General features: G+C 35.8%; 2 protein-coding genes across 2 annotated transcripts; both read left to right on the top strand.

Annotated features, from left to right (window-relative positions):
- The first annotated feature begins 7,026 nt into the window (after positions 1-7,026).
- LOC109182544 (UPF0496 protein At1g20180-like) lies at positions 7,027-9,947 on the top strand. Its single transcript, XM_019332686.1, has 2 exons — positions 7,027-7,145; positions 8,530-9,947. Exons 1-2 carry the CDS (start codon positions 7,082-7,084, stop codon positions 9,630-9,632), a joined length of 1,167 nt encoding a protein of 388 aa, XP_019188231.1. The 5' UTR covers positions 7,027-7,081; the 3' UTR covers positions 9,633-9,947.
- A 4,102-nt stretch (positions 9,948-14,049) lies between these two features.
- Positions 14,050-14,583, top strand: LOC109182545. Its single transcript, XM_019332688.1, has 2 exons — positions 14,050-14,414; positions 14,500-14,583. Exons 1-2 carry the CDS (start codon positions 14,108-14,110, stop codon positions 14,565-14,567), a joined length of 375 nt encoding a protein of 124 aa, XP_019188233.1. The 5' UTR covers positions 14,050-14,107; the 3' UTR covers positions 14,568-14,583.
- The last annotated feature ends 458 nt before the right edge of the window (positions 14,584-15,041 follow it).

The following is a 15,041-nucleotide window of genomic DNA, read 5'->3' on the forward strand; positions in this document are numbered from 1 at the left end:
GTGGAAGGTTAACAGTGATAGATTTCCTATACTCTCTAGAATGGCAAGGGATGTGCTGGCTGTTCCCATTTCAACTGTTGCCTCTGAGAGTGCATTCAGTACTAGTGGTAGGGTATTAGATCCCTTTAGGAGTTCATTAACTCCTAAAATTGTTGAATCCCTAGTATGTGCACAAGATTGGTTGAGGGCACCCAATCATCCAATCTCTGTGGAGGAAAACTTGGATGATGTTGAAAGATTAGAGAAGGGTACTGTTTTTATTTTATATCTTTTGTAGGTTTCTACTTTATAAATTGTTAATTGTTACTTACCTTTTCTAAACTCTTTTTTGTTTTTCCTTTTTGTGCAGAATTGTCCACTGGAGCTGCTGGTTCTTTACCAAGTACTGTTGGAACACTCCCAACAATTGCTGTAATACTTTTATATAACATTGCTTTCTGACTTTCTGTTTAGTTTGATTGATAAATGTGTGGACTCTTTGAGGCAAATCAGGTAAGATTCCAGAACTGCTAATTGCTAAGTGGCTTGGTAACTTTTTTATAAATGTTGCTGCCCTTACTCAGTTACATCTCTGGTATTCTGGAATTCTGGTATATCACTTCCCTTCCTCTCATATTCTCATTTCTGTTTAGTTATGGACTTATGGCTATGATGATGCTTCCACCATTTGTCTGAATTAAAAAGAGTTTGGGTGTTTGGTATGTTGTTCTGAGACAAAACTCATGAAGCAATTTGCCCCCAACTCTAAAATGATATGAAAAAAAGCAATCTGAGCCTTTCTTATTAAGTATTATTAGTTCCCTACTTCTCTTTGTCTTTATTGGCTTTAAAGTTTAAAGTCTTTACTGGTTTTGTAATTGAGCAGGAAGATGAGGAATGGATGAATGCTGATTGCTGAAGGCTGATTGGTGACTGTTGACTTGCTGACTTGCTGACTGCTGACTTGTTGAGTACTTTAGTAGTTAGTAGTTAGTAGTTAGTAGTTTAGTGTTGTTTGAGTATTGTAGACAAAACTCATTTTGTGGACTTCATTTTTGCTTTTTGAATTTTGAACACAAGTTGGAAACTGCAATATGTAATTATGTATCTAAAATCTAAATGCCTACATAGCTGATAGCTTTGGTAATTTAGATTATGGTTATTAAGTTTGAACATTGTTACAGTTTTTTTTTTTTGGTATGTTTTATATTAATCCGAGTTCAAACCGAAATCCGACCCCACCCGACCGTATCCGAACATGGGAAATCCAATAGGATTTCCCTCTTAATTCGAACGGATTGGGGTAGTTTTTCCCAATCCGAAATCCGAGCGGATGAACGGTTTTCTAAACTGATCCGCCCGAACCCGTCCGATGCACAGCCCTAGTCTGTGTGGTCCGGTGGGCACGTGTTGGCCATCCACCGGTTGCTTCAGGATTTGTGCCAAAATTTGAAATTCGAAACGTTTTTCCCTCCAGCAACCCCCAATTTCTAACATTAGAACCTAATCTCTGCACACATCTCTCTGCTCAAGTAACGGTTTCATAGTAATGAAGAGTCGAGTCTACATTGAGTGTGGTCTTCACCATAATTGCTTCCTCTTGAATAGGTCGGTGGAGTAAATGTTTCTGTTACGTTGCCCTTGGTTTCTTTAGGTGATTCTGAGTCGGTGGCTAACGAATTATGCTTTCACCAGCCCCCCTACTCCCGAGTTTGCGAAGGTGTTTGGGCAGGCATGTAATATAAATGTAGCAACCGTATATTCTTAAATTATTTTGGAATCTTATTCCTAAATTATTTGGGAATATATGATTCTATGTATTTTCAAATATATATATTTTTTCAAAATATTTTCTTAGAGTGTATTGAAAAGTAATCAGAGTTGTATTTCTTAGAGTGTTGAGTACAAGAGTTAGAACATGTCCTTGCCTACTGAAAGGTTTCCTATTTATACTAATGTCTGCAACGCTGCTCAAATAATGGTTTCATAGTAATTAATGAAGAGTTGAGCCTACATTGAGTGTGGTCTTCACCATAATTGCTTCATCTTGAATAGGTCGATGGAGTAAATGTTTCCATTACGTGTCTCTTGGTTTCTTCGAATAATTCTGGGTCAAGTGCTAACCAATTATGTTGTCAATATGATATTGGGTACTAGGTAGGTAAGTATCGGTATTTCGCTGCTACCCAAATTTGATGTCGTGACATGTATTCTTTCGCTTACCTAAACTCAATTATCTATTACTCAAAAGCGTTTTATTAAAGTTCAAGAAAGTAATGTAACAGAAGATTTATGCGTGAAACGTATTTGATCACTATATATCATTTATACCTCTCCAACAAAGCAACATATTGATGATCCGTACGGCAAGACTAAACAAGACTAAATGATTTCTAACATCCTTTCAAAAAAAAAAAAAAAAGATTTCTAACATAAAATAAGACGATTCCGAGAAACAGAGGGAGTATTTTCATGCAACTTTCATTTATCTTTAAACTTTATCCATTTATGCACACACAAAACAAGCCTGGATATATTACTTTCCACCTTATTTCATTTAAAACTTTATCCATTTATGCACACACAAAACGACGCCTGGATATATTACCTTTCACCTTATTTCATTTCATAGTTCCTATTATGGTTTATGTATATTAAGCTATAACTTTGAACGTAAAATATATCGCTTTTCAGGCAAAAAATAATCCCCTTAACGAAAGTAATAATATGTAAGTCACCAGGAGCCTGGATGAAGGGTTTGAACCTAACACTTTTCATGAAGAACTATCACTTTTAAGCAAAAAATGAATACTTTTAAAATAATTAAATACCTATCAGTTTTAAACAATAAATAAATAAATAATACATATAACTTTTATATATATATATATATATAAAACTAATACATTTTAAAATAATACCTATCACTTAAAAAAATGATTTTAAGGTAATATCAATATTATATCATTTATACAAAAAAAAAAAAAAAAAAAAAAAACTTTCACTTCTATACCAAAAAAAAATAAAAAAAAAAACTTTTTAAAATAAATTGATTAGCACATGGTTATCAAAGATTTTGTGGTCAAGTGGCATGGTTGCTAAGTGGTGGAAGGTTATAGGTTTGAGTCTTAGTGGAGGCGATATTGATGGCAAATTAAGATGTTGTTTTGTATATGTTTTTCTTTTTTAGAAATTCCGTTCCCATTTTCTGCCGTTAACTTATATAAAAAAAAAAATTAAAAAAAAATTCTCTGTTTTGAATGTACAGAATTGTATAGTAGAATACACATAAACTCTTAATATAAATACACATAAACTCTTAACATAATGCACATGCATGAACTCTTAACATAATACACATAAACTATTAACAGATACACATAAACACAAGTGTTAAAAAAAAAATGTAACGGATAGAACGGTGTCCGTCGCATCAACTCCCACCAACTTATAAAAACGACGTCGTTTTGGGCCAGAGCGCATAGAGCAAATACCAATTTTAGTCCAACGAGTATTAGCAAAATGACAGTTTTGATCCACATGTATAATTCCTACCCATTTTCATCCATGACTATTGTTTTAATACCAATTTTCATCCACGACTATTATTTTAGTGCCAAAATTCATCACGCCGGTCACTCCTCCTTTTAAGACATGTCGAAATCTAAAAATTTTAAGGGTATCGTCATGCTTTTCAACTTAAGATCTCAATTTGAGCATGAATAACGAGATTTATGCCCTAAGAAAAATCTCAATTCGCAGTTCTCCCCCTCATCTTACCTTAATTTGAGGGAGAGAACTGCGAATTGTGATCGAACTTAAAGCTTAAATCCTTTTATTTATGCTCAAGTTGAGATCTTAATTTGAAAAGGACGAAAGTACCCTTAATAATTTCATATTTCAGCATGTCTTAAACGAATGGGTGACCGGCGTGATGAATTTTAGGACTAAAACAATAGCTGTGGATGAAAATTGGTACTAAAATAATAATCGTTGATGAAAATTGGTAGAAATTAAACATGTGGACCAAAAATGTCATTTTGCTAATACTCGTAGGACTAAAATTGGTATTTGCTCATTTTAATATGTTTTAAAAAATTTCGCTCACTAAAAAAAAAAATTACAAAAATGATCCTTCGATTATATATGTTGATTTCACCAATTTAGTCCTAGTCATTTTGACTTGTTTAATTAAATTCTTTGACTAAAAAATACTACACATAGCATGCACGTCAAATAGTCTCACAGAAAACATACTCTATACTAACTATATATTATTCCGTATAAAATAATCATGTTTAAAGAAAATAAGTAGATAATTGCAATTCTTGAACCGTTTCTGCCAACATATTTCATCATACTTTATGGAGTAAACCTTCTTTTTTCTTCCTTATTTTCGAAGTGTCTTTGCATGATTTTCAAGCTACTTCTACCATTATATATCCGTAAACGTATTACACCGTTTGATCCATTATTGCTTTGTGGATGAGTGGCTAAGAATATTGACACGTGTCAACATATAGGTTCATGATCGAATTTTGGACTGTCAAGCAACCAAAATCTTAGGATCCTTAAATTAACCACTCCTAATGGTTTTGTGTGTTTGTTTGTTATTCTTATTTGATTATCCCAACAGGTAGTTGGCTGGCAAAGAAAATCTAACTCCCAAACCAACTGATTTGTCATCTTTATCCATAAATTTGCAACTTTTGGTCCTAATTAATGCAACAAAAATTTTCCAAATTGAAATGTAGAGTACAATTAAGAAATTCTGATGGAACTTCTATTCTTTTTTTGAAAGTTATTGACTCTATTACATTGTAGTATCTGTTCATATACTTTCTTAACCTACTGAAACACAAAGAATCAATAACGCCTCCACTGAGGCTTGAACTCATAATCTTCCAAATGGAAGTCCAACCCGGGTACCATTAGACCACATAGTCCTGGTGATGGAATTTCTATTCAATTTCCCAAATTTTGATATAAGTTTCATAAAATTCATGTTACCATATTTATAAATGCCATAAATAGAGTAGGCTAGAAAGTTACAATTAAGTGTAATCTCTCTTCTTTTTTTTTTTTTTTGGTAGAGATTAAGTGTAATCTCTGATTACTTAATTAAACGTATCAGAAAAAAGATGGATATTATTGGTTTAAAAAATTACTAGGCTATAATTTACCTTCTGTCACAATTACAAGCCTTATATATATATATATATATATATATATATATATATGTGTGTGTGTGTGTGTGTGTGTGTGTGTGTGTGTGTGTGTGTGTGTGTGTGTGTGTGTGTGTGTGTGTGTTAGTATGTCAATTTCTTCAACATTTTTATAAAATTTTAACACTTCTTATATGTGGTTTGTGCGCTATTATACAAGAGCGGATTTTCTCAATATACACTTTCAAATAATTAGTGCAGGTTTCCTTGTCATAACTTAATGTGATACATACTCGAAACTACTTCAATTGCTCTGCATAAATTCATTTTGGCCACATGGCTATAGTAACATCTTTAATACGCATAATTATCAGCTATTAATTTAACCACATTATAAGTGTTTGGGTTTTTAAAAACCAACTAATTATGGTCCCAGCAAAAATATACTCCGTAATAAATTTGGTTGGTTTTAGAAAGTCTAAAAGATGGACAATTTTGGTCAAATGAATGTCCAATAACTAACCATAAAAATGTTACTATAGTGGAGCAACTAAAAATGAAATTACTTATGAAGAAACTTCCACGATTCATTACTGCATTGTACAATGTGTTCGGGGATGCGGCCAAACTACACTGTACTCAAATAAACTCTAAATAGCATGAACTTAAAATAATATTTACATGGCATTAAAATATTGTAGCTAATCTAATTCAAAGTAAAGTTAAGATATAGCTTGTGATGAGTCAAGTCCTACAATTTGTATTGTAATCGAAACGTGACATTGACTGTTATACAAGTATAAAGAAATAAAATTATTTATTCGCTACTAGTTATAACTTTTGATGTACTGATAAGCGTTTGACCCTGACAACTTGTTTTATTGATAGATATACATTAGTCCCCTGCCCACCGGCATATATATAATTAAGCACGAATTGAAAAGGTATGCACCAACATATAAGATTATTAAGACACATCTCAAGATTTATACTATTAGAGAGGCTCTACCAGGTATGTTTGGTTCATGGGCTTAGCTATCAGGAATGGGAATCAAAGTCATTGTTATTATTTGGTTGACAGATTTTTAGAACACTACTATGAGATTTGATTGCCCCTTAATTAGAAAACTAATTTCCTAATAAAATAAAGGTTCCATTCCATTATTCCCCTCCTAATTGGTAATTTGATTTTTAAGTTTGTATTAGTGCTTTTAGATTTTTTTTTTTGTTAATATTGGTGCTTTGGATGTCTTTATATTAGAATAAATTGTCTTGATTTTTTTCCTTGTATTTTTAAACATTTATTCTCATTATAAGATCATACATAACCAAACAGCAATATTGGTAATCATTCTAATTCCACCCTACCACCAACAAGCACATACTTTCACCAAAACCAATTATCATTAACAAGTATTTAATTCTCATTCCAATTTCGATTCCCATGTGCGAACCAAACACACTTTAAATATTTAATTCGGATTCCAATTCTAATTCCGATTCCTATGTGCGAACCAAACGCACCCTCATAGTTTGTTCGCTTACAAAACCACAGACGGAAATCAAGCCGCGTGAAAAAACGTTGCGGAAAGAAACGTCAAGTGAAAGACAGAACAGTTCGCCCACACATTTTTAAGGCGGTGCTAACTGCCATATCCTTAATCTTCTCCCCTTTCTTTCTTTCTTACATGCCATCCAGCACAGCACGCAGCCACCTGGTTTTAGCTGAGGTTTCGATCGCCTTAAGGTTGCCGCCATCTCCAAGCAACATATGCTTATATATAAAGGCGGTTGCTTTCACAACTTCTGCTCCTTGTAATTGTGTATATATACTATATCCTCTCCACCTCTTCTCATCTTCCATTTTTTTCTTTTTTTTTTTTTCTCTCTCCCTCTCTATATATATACATTCGTTCTTTCAACTTCATCGTCTCAACATGCATCTGCCTCTCTTCAAAAAGTTTTCCAAGATGAAATCCGCTTTCATAACAAAATCACCAAGTGAGTTAGTTTCTCCCACTCTTAATCTCGGGTAATAATTTTTAGAAATTTTGGTTATAAGTTAATTCACTTTGAGAGTGTTGGCTGGTTAACCGAATTGTTAGTATATATATGTTTTAATTTTTTTTATAATTTATAAATTATATTATTAGACTGGTTTTTTGGCAATTTTTATCATTTTATATATTGATGCAATGCCTATTTGTGGTGTGAAAATATGAATTGAAAATTTTTATTTATAAATAGTAAATATTTTTAAATTTTACTAAAATATTTAGGTTAACCAACTGTATTAATTTAACTATTTTTTTAATTCAGTTAATTCATGAGAAATATGACATTTGATTAAGTTATTAATTGAATTATTCAAATTATGAACGCCCCCATTGATGTGATATATACACACCTCTTTTAGGATATTTAATCTACATCAATTGTAAAGTATTGGTATTGGTTGTTATTAGTACATATAAAAAGGTTGTATTTATATGAATAGATACTTAAAATAGTCCCTCGACTATAGCTAAATTCACAAATTGGTCATCGACTTTCAATTTCAACCAATTAAGTCCTTAACTTTGCAATTTTGACACGATTTGGTCCTCCATCTATTTGACCATTTGTTGACCGTGATCAACGATCTCTAGAAGAACCTTCAGCTCTCGTCGGAGCACGTGGAGGCCTCCAGGATGACGATGCACTGGTTCGGAAACACGTCGTCTTCTTCGCTCTGGTACGAACTCAACTTCATTGAATCCAAAGGGAGGATGAAGAAAGGCGACTTTGGTAGATTGCTTTCGGTAGTGGATTCAAATGTAACAGTGCAGTTTGGAAATGCAACCGGAACCTTAAAAACCCGACGATGGACCATGAAATTACATATATATCCTCAAAAATCACAGTCAACAAACGATCAAATAAACAGATGACCAAATTGTGTTAAAATTGCAAAGTTAAGGACTTAATTGGTTGAAATTGAAAGTCAATGATCAATTGGTGAATTTAGCTATAGTCGATGGACCATTTTGGGTATTTACTCTATTTATTTATATATTGATATAAGGTTGGTTTAATAGATAATATATGATCATTGTTTTTTACTCCCATTCTAAGAATGACACAAATTTGATGCTTCTCGATATCAGGTTTATGTAACTTGTGAGTTTAATTTTTCTTTCCATTGTATTAAATAATAATAACAAAAGAAAAAAAAAAAACAGAATGAACAACCTTAAATTCTGCTCACATGCATAATAATAATATTATTATTATTATTACTCCGTATTATTATTATTATATATTATTTATTATGTGTGACTTGGTTTGTTTTATAATTCCCCCCCCCCCCCCCCCCCCCCCCCCCCCCCCCCCCTAATAATTGCAGGAAGAAATTCCAACGAAAATGAGGGTAGCTTGGGGCGCAAGTCATCGAGCGTCAGCCATGAATACATGGCGGCCTTTAGAACCAATTCTTACGTTGAAATCTACGACAAAGTTCAAGGACAGCTAGCAGCCGCAAGAAGCAAAGAAATTGTTGGAGGGGATAACACTTTTCCCTTAACTTCTTCTTCTTCATCTTCTTCTTCCCCTCTGATCAGCGGCCATGAAAGCTTACCATCACCAGGATGCAAGCTTCTGCTCTGCCAAGAAAACATGGAAGAATTGCCCCAACAAGCTTCCAACGCCCACCCTCTGCTCAACGAATACTTCCTTCTAACCTTAGAAGCGTGCGCGATCTGCGAATCGCTGCTCAAAATCGTCCTGCAAACTCGAGCGGATTACAAGAGCGTCAAGAAAGCCGTCGAGAAAATCGAGGAATTGGGGCTGTCGAGCGAGGAGCAAGTCAACCGTGCGTACGGAGAAATCGCGTCGTTGTCGCTGTTCGGAAACACTTTGTCGGCGGTGCGGTTCGACGATGTACGAGACGACCACTTGGGGCTGCTAAGTCGGCTCACATCGAAGCGCGGGAGGATAGAGAGGAGGACGAAACGCCTTAGGGTTTTCAAGGTGGCTTTGGGGTCGACCCTTCTGATAGGGTGCACTGCATTCATGATTACTTTTACCATTCTCGCAGTGCATTTTGTGGTTTGTACAATGGCCGTCCCGGGCCTAATTGCACTTTCTTTGGGCATGGTCAAGAAGCTCAAGGAGGCGAAACGAGGGATCCCTTCGCGAAAAGGGCTTTATATGCCGCTCGACGTTGCTGCAAAGGGGCTTTTTGTACTGATCAATGATTTGAGTACGGTGAGCCGGCTGGTGGGGAGGTTGAGCGATGAAATGGAGCATAACAAGACCATAGCTGACCTGTGGGCAATGAAGCACTGTGATGATGTGTTGAAGGAAGTGGTGAGCTCAAAGAATTTTGCCATACAAGAAGAGTGGGCCTTGGAGGTGTTGAAAGAGCTTGAGCAACACATTTATTTGTGTTTTCTCAACATTGTCAGGTCTAGGAGGATGATTGTGCAAGAAATTGTGGGTAGGGTGTGACCAGCCCATCTTGCAAAATCAGCAATTAGCTTTGCTCGACAGTACGTGATACTACATTAAAGGTCAAATCTACCGTTTGAGATGTTACGGCCGGGCAGACACTTGATGTGACAAGTTGTGAGCTACGTAGTTTAATTTCAAGTTTAGGTTTTGTAAAGAATTGTACAATTTGGATCCTTGTTGGACGTTTTTGATAGTTGGCAGTTTTAGTAGTTTATTCACCACCCAAATGTAGGAGAAGATGATGTTTTGTACCCTCAGCCCTGGTGGATAAATTTGTTAAGAATAAAGAACATTATTTTGATACTGGTTGTACCCTCGTTTATCTTGGTGTTCTTAGCTCCAATATTTGATATTTCAATAAAGTTTCATGGTTTCAACTTTAATTAGTAGAAAAAACAAAGATGTCATTCTGCTCTATAAATGCTCTTGGAAACCAAGAAAAATGATTCTAGAGTGCAGCTTCTTCCATTTTCCGGTGACTTTAATCCCGATCAGACTTCCCCACATTAAAACACTGTGCCCGCATGAGCAGATCAGTTGGTCACAAGAGTGAAGTTTGAGAACAATAACTTATTGAGTTTCACCAGCGACAGTGTAGAAGCAACATTTCAAAGTGAGGGAAACTTCTTGTGCACAATAAGTAAAGGTCTAACCTCTGTGTTCAACTAAGTTACCATGATTTATATCCTCTCACATGCTCTCTGGGGCGTGGAGACCCTTGGGAACAACAACATTAAAATGCACCGCCGTAATTCCTCCTTCATCTTAAAGGCAACATGAGTTGAAGCTATCTCAATTACGCACAAATTTCACGAAAATTGTTCATTCAAGTCAGCTCGCCATTGTTTTTTAATCAACAAGAAAACAAACTAATGTCATAGTATTACCCATTGGCATGATGACGGACATATTGATCGAATCATGGCTTCATAAAATCTGAAGAGAAAAAAAGCAATGAAGCACAATGATGTTTTTAATTTGTGCTTCATTGCTTTTTATACCCCTAATTTAGCATTTTCTAAATAGTTAATTCCAGCATTGGTCCTCCGACTATCATGATTTTTCACATTTGGTCATCGACTTTCAATTTGGACAATTTAGACACTTGACTATCAAAATGTTTCCAACGTTGGTCGTTTTGTTCAAAGCTAGTTAAGTGACCGTTAAAATGAGGGTTAAAATAGTCTTTTACATGCTGTGCGTATAATACATCATCCATATACGCAATTATAAAATCAAAATACCCATTGGCCATTTTTTCATGCTTTTTTGCGGTTCCTTCGGGTCTTTGACGTATCCCAGCATGACGCTACCGCCTCGGACTCCTCGGAGCACCACTTCGCCCAGAATTGAACCACGTGCTGAGGCTCCGATCAACGCCCAGAATTCCAACATAAACGTCCTGCGATCCCGGCCGTTTATGTTAACCCGTAGTCGTGGCTGACTAAGAACCCTAGTGACTCTGTTCGCAACAGAATCGCCGACGACGGCGGAGGCTTACGTTCGTTGGCGAAGCGCTGAATAGATGTTGGCTGTGTCGACTTTTCGGCAGCAGATATTGGTGCCCTCACGGCAGCCATTCCCCAAGGGAAGCTCCAGCCGTTAGCTTGGAACATGGGTAGGGTTCACAGATACACCGGTTAGGGAATTCAAAGAGATAATGAAGATTCCTTTGTGGCAATGAACCACCCCCTTGGGAGCAGATCGAGGTGGTGCCGGAGGTATAGTTTAGTATGATCGGGTCGTATTCGGTTATCGGACGAATCCATTTGAAATTCGGGTCGCCCTTTTCGACCATGCCTTCATACGTCTCAACAAACTCTCCGCCACTACGCTCCACCGGAAATTCATGATTGGCGATGAGAACAAGAGCAGGGTGTGGCGAATTCGGCGGGAACAGAGACAAAGCCTCGATTGCCAAAGCTCTGTACTGGCCAATGTGGCGCATTAATACTACGACTATACACAATTTTGCTATGTTACAATAAATAATTAAATGCTTCTATATCCCTAATATTGTTTACCTGGAGTAAAAATTAACAAGCCTTGGTTGTATTTCATGACAGTGGGGGCAGCAAGGTGGAGACAGTGGCATTCGAAACAGTAATGTTGGACTGAAGGGCAGCGGGGATGATTTTGTAGACTACGGAGTCGGCGTCGCCATATAAGGTAGGTGAAAGGAGTTAGAGTTGAATTGGGCGGACTTGGCTTCAAATACATATTAAACTGTAAGGTGAAAGGAGTTAGAGTTTGAATTGGGCGGACTTGACTTCAAGTACATATTAAACTGTACAGATGAGGGGAGTTAGTGGAGGAGAACTGTACAGATTGAACTTGGCTTCAGGTGAGAGGAGTTAGTGGACTCCGGCGGCCGGTGCTTCTAAGTCTAATGGATTTCGTATTTATTTTAGTTTCTAGACTTAGATAATTCTCTTCAACATTGGAATTTAACCGAATGGTACCTTAACTCTGACATTTTGTATGATGAAGGCTTGCCCACATTAAATGTCCTCAGGCTTTAACTGTCCAATTAGGCTTTAACTGTCCAATTAGCTATTTTTCATACTATGTTTGTTGTAGTAGGTTTATAATCTGGTAGATTGGTAGTATTTGGGGACAAATGTTAGTTCTTTTTTATTGGTTTTGGTATTTTTGGCTACTAACGAATTCAGAGCATTTACCCTTACTAGTGGTGGATGGAGGATTTTTAATGAGTGGGGGTAAACTTAATTAAATAAACATTTTGTAATTGAGTGCAATCAAATTACTCTAAATTGTGGAGATAATAGTATAGCATTCTAATATTGATATAAACCTACTTATAGTAGTGTTATTCTATTAACAAGAAAATTGGATTAATTACATAGGTTGAAGGAGAAGTTAAAAATTCCACCTAAATGGAAAACTTTCCTATGGAGAGCTATTTGTGATATTCTTCCTACTACCAACAATTTGCTTATAAAGAGGGTGGATGTTAAACCGATGTGTGCCATGTGTGGAATCATGAATGAGGACACAATGCATGCATTGGTTTTGTGTGACTATGCAAACTCCATATGGACTCAATCCAACCTTCCACTCCCCAATGTTATGACAAATGTTTTTCATGAATGGTTTAATGCAATCTTGAATGTTCTAGACATTGATGGAATTACCAAGATTTAGAATTTAATTAAGGTTAAATTTACCATTTGAGATGTTGCGGGCACTTGATGTGACAATTTGGGTTCTACGTAGTTTAATTTCAAGTTTAGGTTTTGTAAAGAATTGTACAATTTGGATCCTTGTTGTACGTTTTTTATAGTTGGCAGTTTCAGTAGTTTATTCACCACCCAAATGTAGGAGAAGATGATGTTTTGTACCCTCAATCCTGCTGGATAAACCTGTTAAGAATAAAGAACATTATTTTGATACTAGTTGTATACTCGTTTGTCTTGGTGTTCTTAGCTCCAATATTTTGATATTTCAATAAAGCTGCGCTAATGAAATTTTTATTTGCTCCATTTTTATTATATTTTAATTTATTTTCAAATCTCATCTCATCTCATCTAATAACATGTTTTGCACAATTCGAAAATTTGCTATTTTCGATTAACATTTCTTATCACCCGAAAAGTGGACGAGAAGATTGGACAGTACATAAGCTAGAAGCAGTTGGAATTTTTACCCACCTTTGATGGGTGTTGGAAGTAGTAAAATATTCCGACCATCTTATCACTCCGAGGGTGAACGAGAAGATTTAGGATATTCGACTACCGAGTAGAGTGATACGAATTTTTACCACCTTTACTGGGTGGTCGAAAAATATGAAGAAATTCCGAGCATCTAACGAAGGCCATTTTCAACTAAGAGTTAATTCCAGCAATGGTCCTCCGACTATTGTGATTTTCCAAAATTGGTCCTTGATTTTTAATTTGGACAAAAAAGACACTCAACTTTCTAAATCGTTCCACCAAAGGTCCTTTCGTCCAAATAGCGTTTGTTGACCGTTAATTTTAGGGACAATTTTGTATTTTCATTATATTGTGTCTATTAAGTGAAGGATAGAATGGTAAATTAATTGGTCTTCTAATTGACTGGTAAAATCTCCAATTGTAAAACCTAATTGACAGCAACGAGCGAAATACGCAGCAAGACAACAACGGCGAAATTCAAGCGATGGTGTGGTGAATAGCGAGAAAGCAGGACTGAATTCGACGTAATATGCAGCGGGCAAAATTCAAGTGAAGTAAACGAATTTTCTCTTTCACGCAGGTACTATTTGTATGCACGAAATTCAATAGACTTAGCATTTGTCTTTGGGATATACGGAGTAGTTTATATTTTCCCTTTTTTTTTTTTTTATATGAAGCTTGTGAATGGAGAGATTGGGATAGGTGGACGTTCAGATGATTCCAACTTCAAATATAAACAAAGAGCTAATACGTCATTTTCAACATTTAACATTTCAGGTTGTTAGTAATTAACATTTAATGTTGTTATTAATTAACACTTACCTCTTAATTCCAGGTTCCAGTTCAAGTGTCAGTCTAGGTTCCCCTTCAAGAGGCAGTCCAAGTTCCCCTTCAAGAGGCAGTCAGGTTCTACCAGTGAGGGTTCCAATTCAAGAGCCATTCCAGGTTCCAGTTCAGGTGCCAGTTCAGGTGCTAGTTCAGGTTCCCCTTCAAGATGCAGTCCAGCCTGATGTTGTTACTCAGCTTGAGGTGGAAGATAATCAATGGGAGATTCCAGATGATGTTTTGGATGCTCATTGGCATCATATTGAGGGCAATGATGGAGGTAATTGTTTGTTCACTCAGTTTACTGCCCTTTACTCCAATGTTTGTTCACTCAGTTTACTAACCTTGACAAACATGTATTGTAGGCATTACAAGTGTTAGAGAGAATCCACCAAAAAAACCAAGAAGGAACAAACTCCCAACCAAGAAGTAGCATACAAGATCAGGAGATTTCAAGTCTAGTTAACTGATGTCTAGTTACTATTTTTTGGATACTATGTATTTTGGTACTGCAAATAGAATGTATTTTGCTACTGGAAATGGTGTAGTTCATTGCAGACATAATGTGTAGTACAAAAACTGTAATTTAGCTCTGTTTTGGTGTTGCATTTTGGTACCTACTGGAGGTGGTTTGCAGATATATAGATGAACTGGAATGTAATTTGCAAATATTAGATGTTTTTCAATTTGCAGATATAATGCTATTGGAATGTAATTTTCAGATATTAGATGGTTTCCAATTTGTAGATATAATGCTACTGGAATGTAATTTGCAGATATTAGATGGTTTATAATGCTATTGGAATATGGTTTATAATGCTATTGGAATGTAATTTGCAGATATTAGATGGTTTCCAATTTGCAGATTTAATGTCCAATAAATTTCCAATGTAAATTGCTATTTGGC

Source organism: Ipomoea nil, unplaced genomic scaffold (genome assembly GCF_001879475.1).
Source record: "Ipomoea nil cultivar Tokyo-kokei standard unplaced genomic scaffold, Asagao_1.1 scaffold1074, whole genome shotgun sequence".
Taxonomy (NCBI): domain Eukaryota; kingdom Viridiplantae; phylum Streptophyta; class Magnoliopsida; order Solanales; family Convolvulaceae; genus Ipomoea; species Ipomoea nil.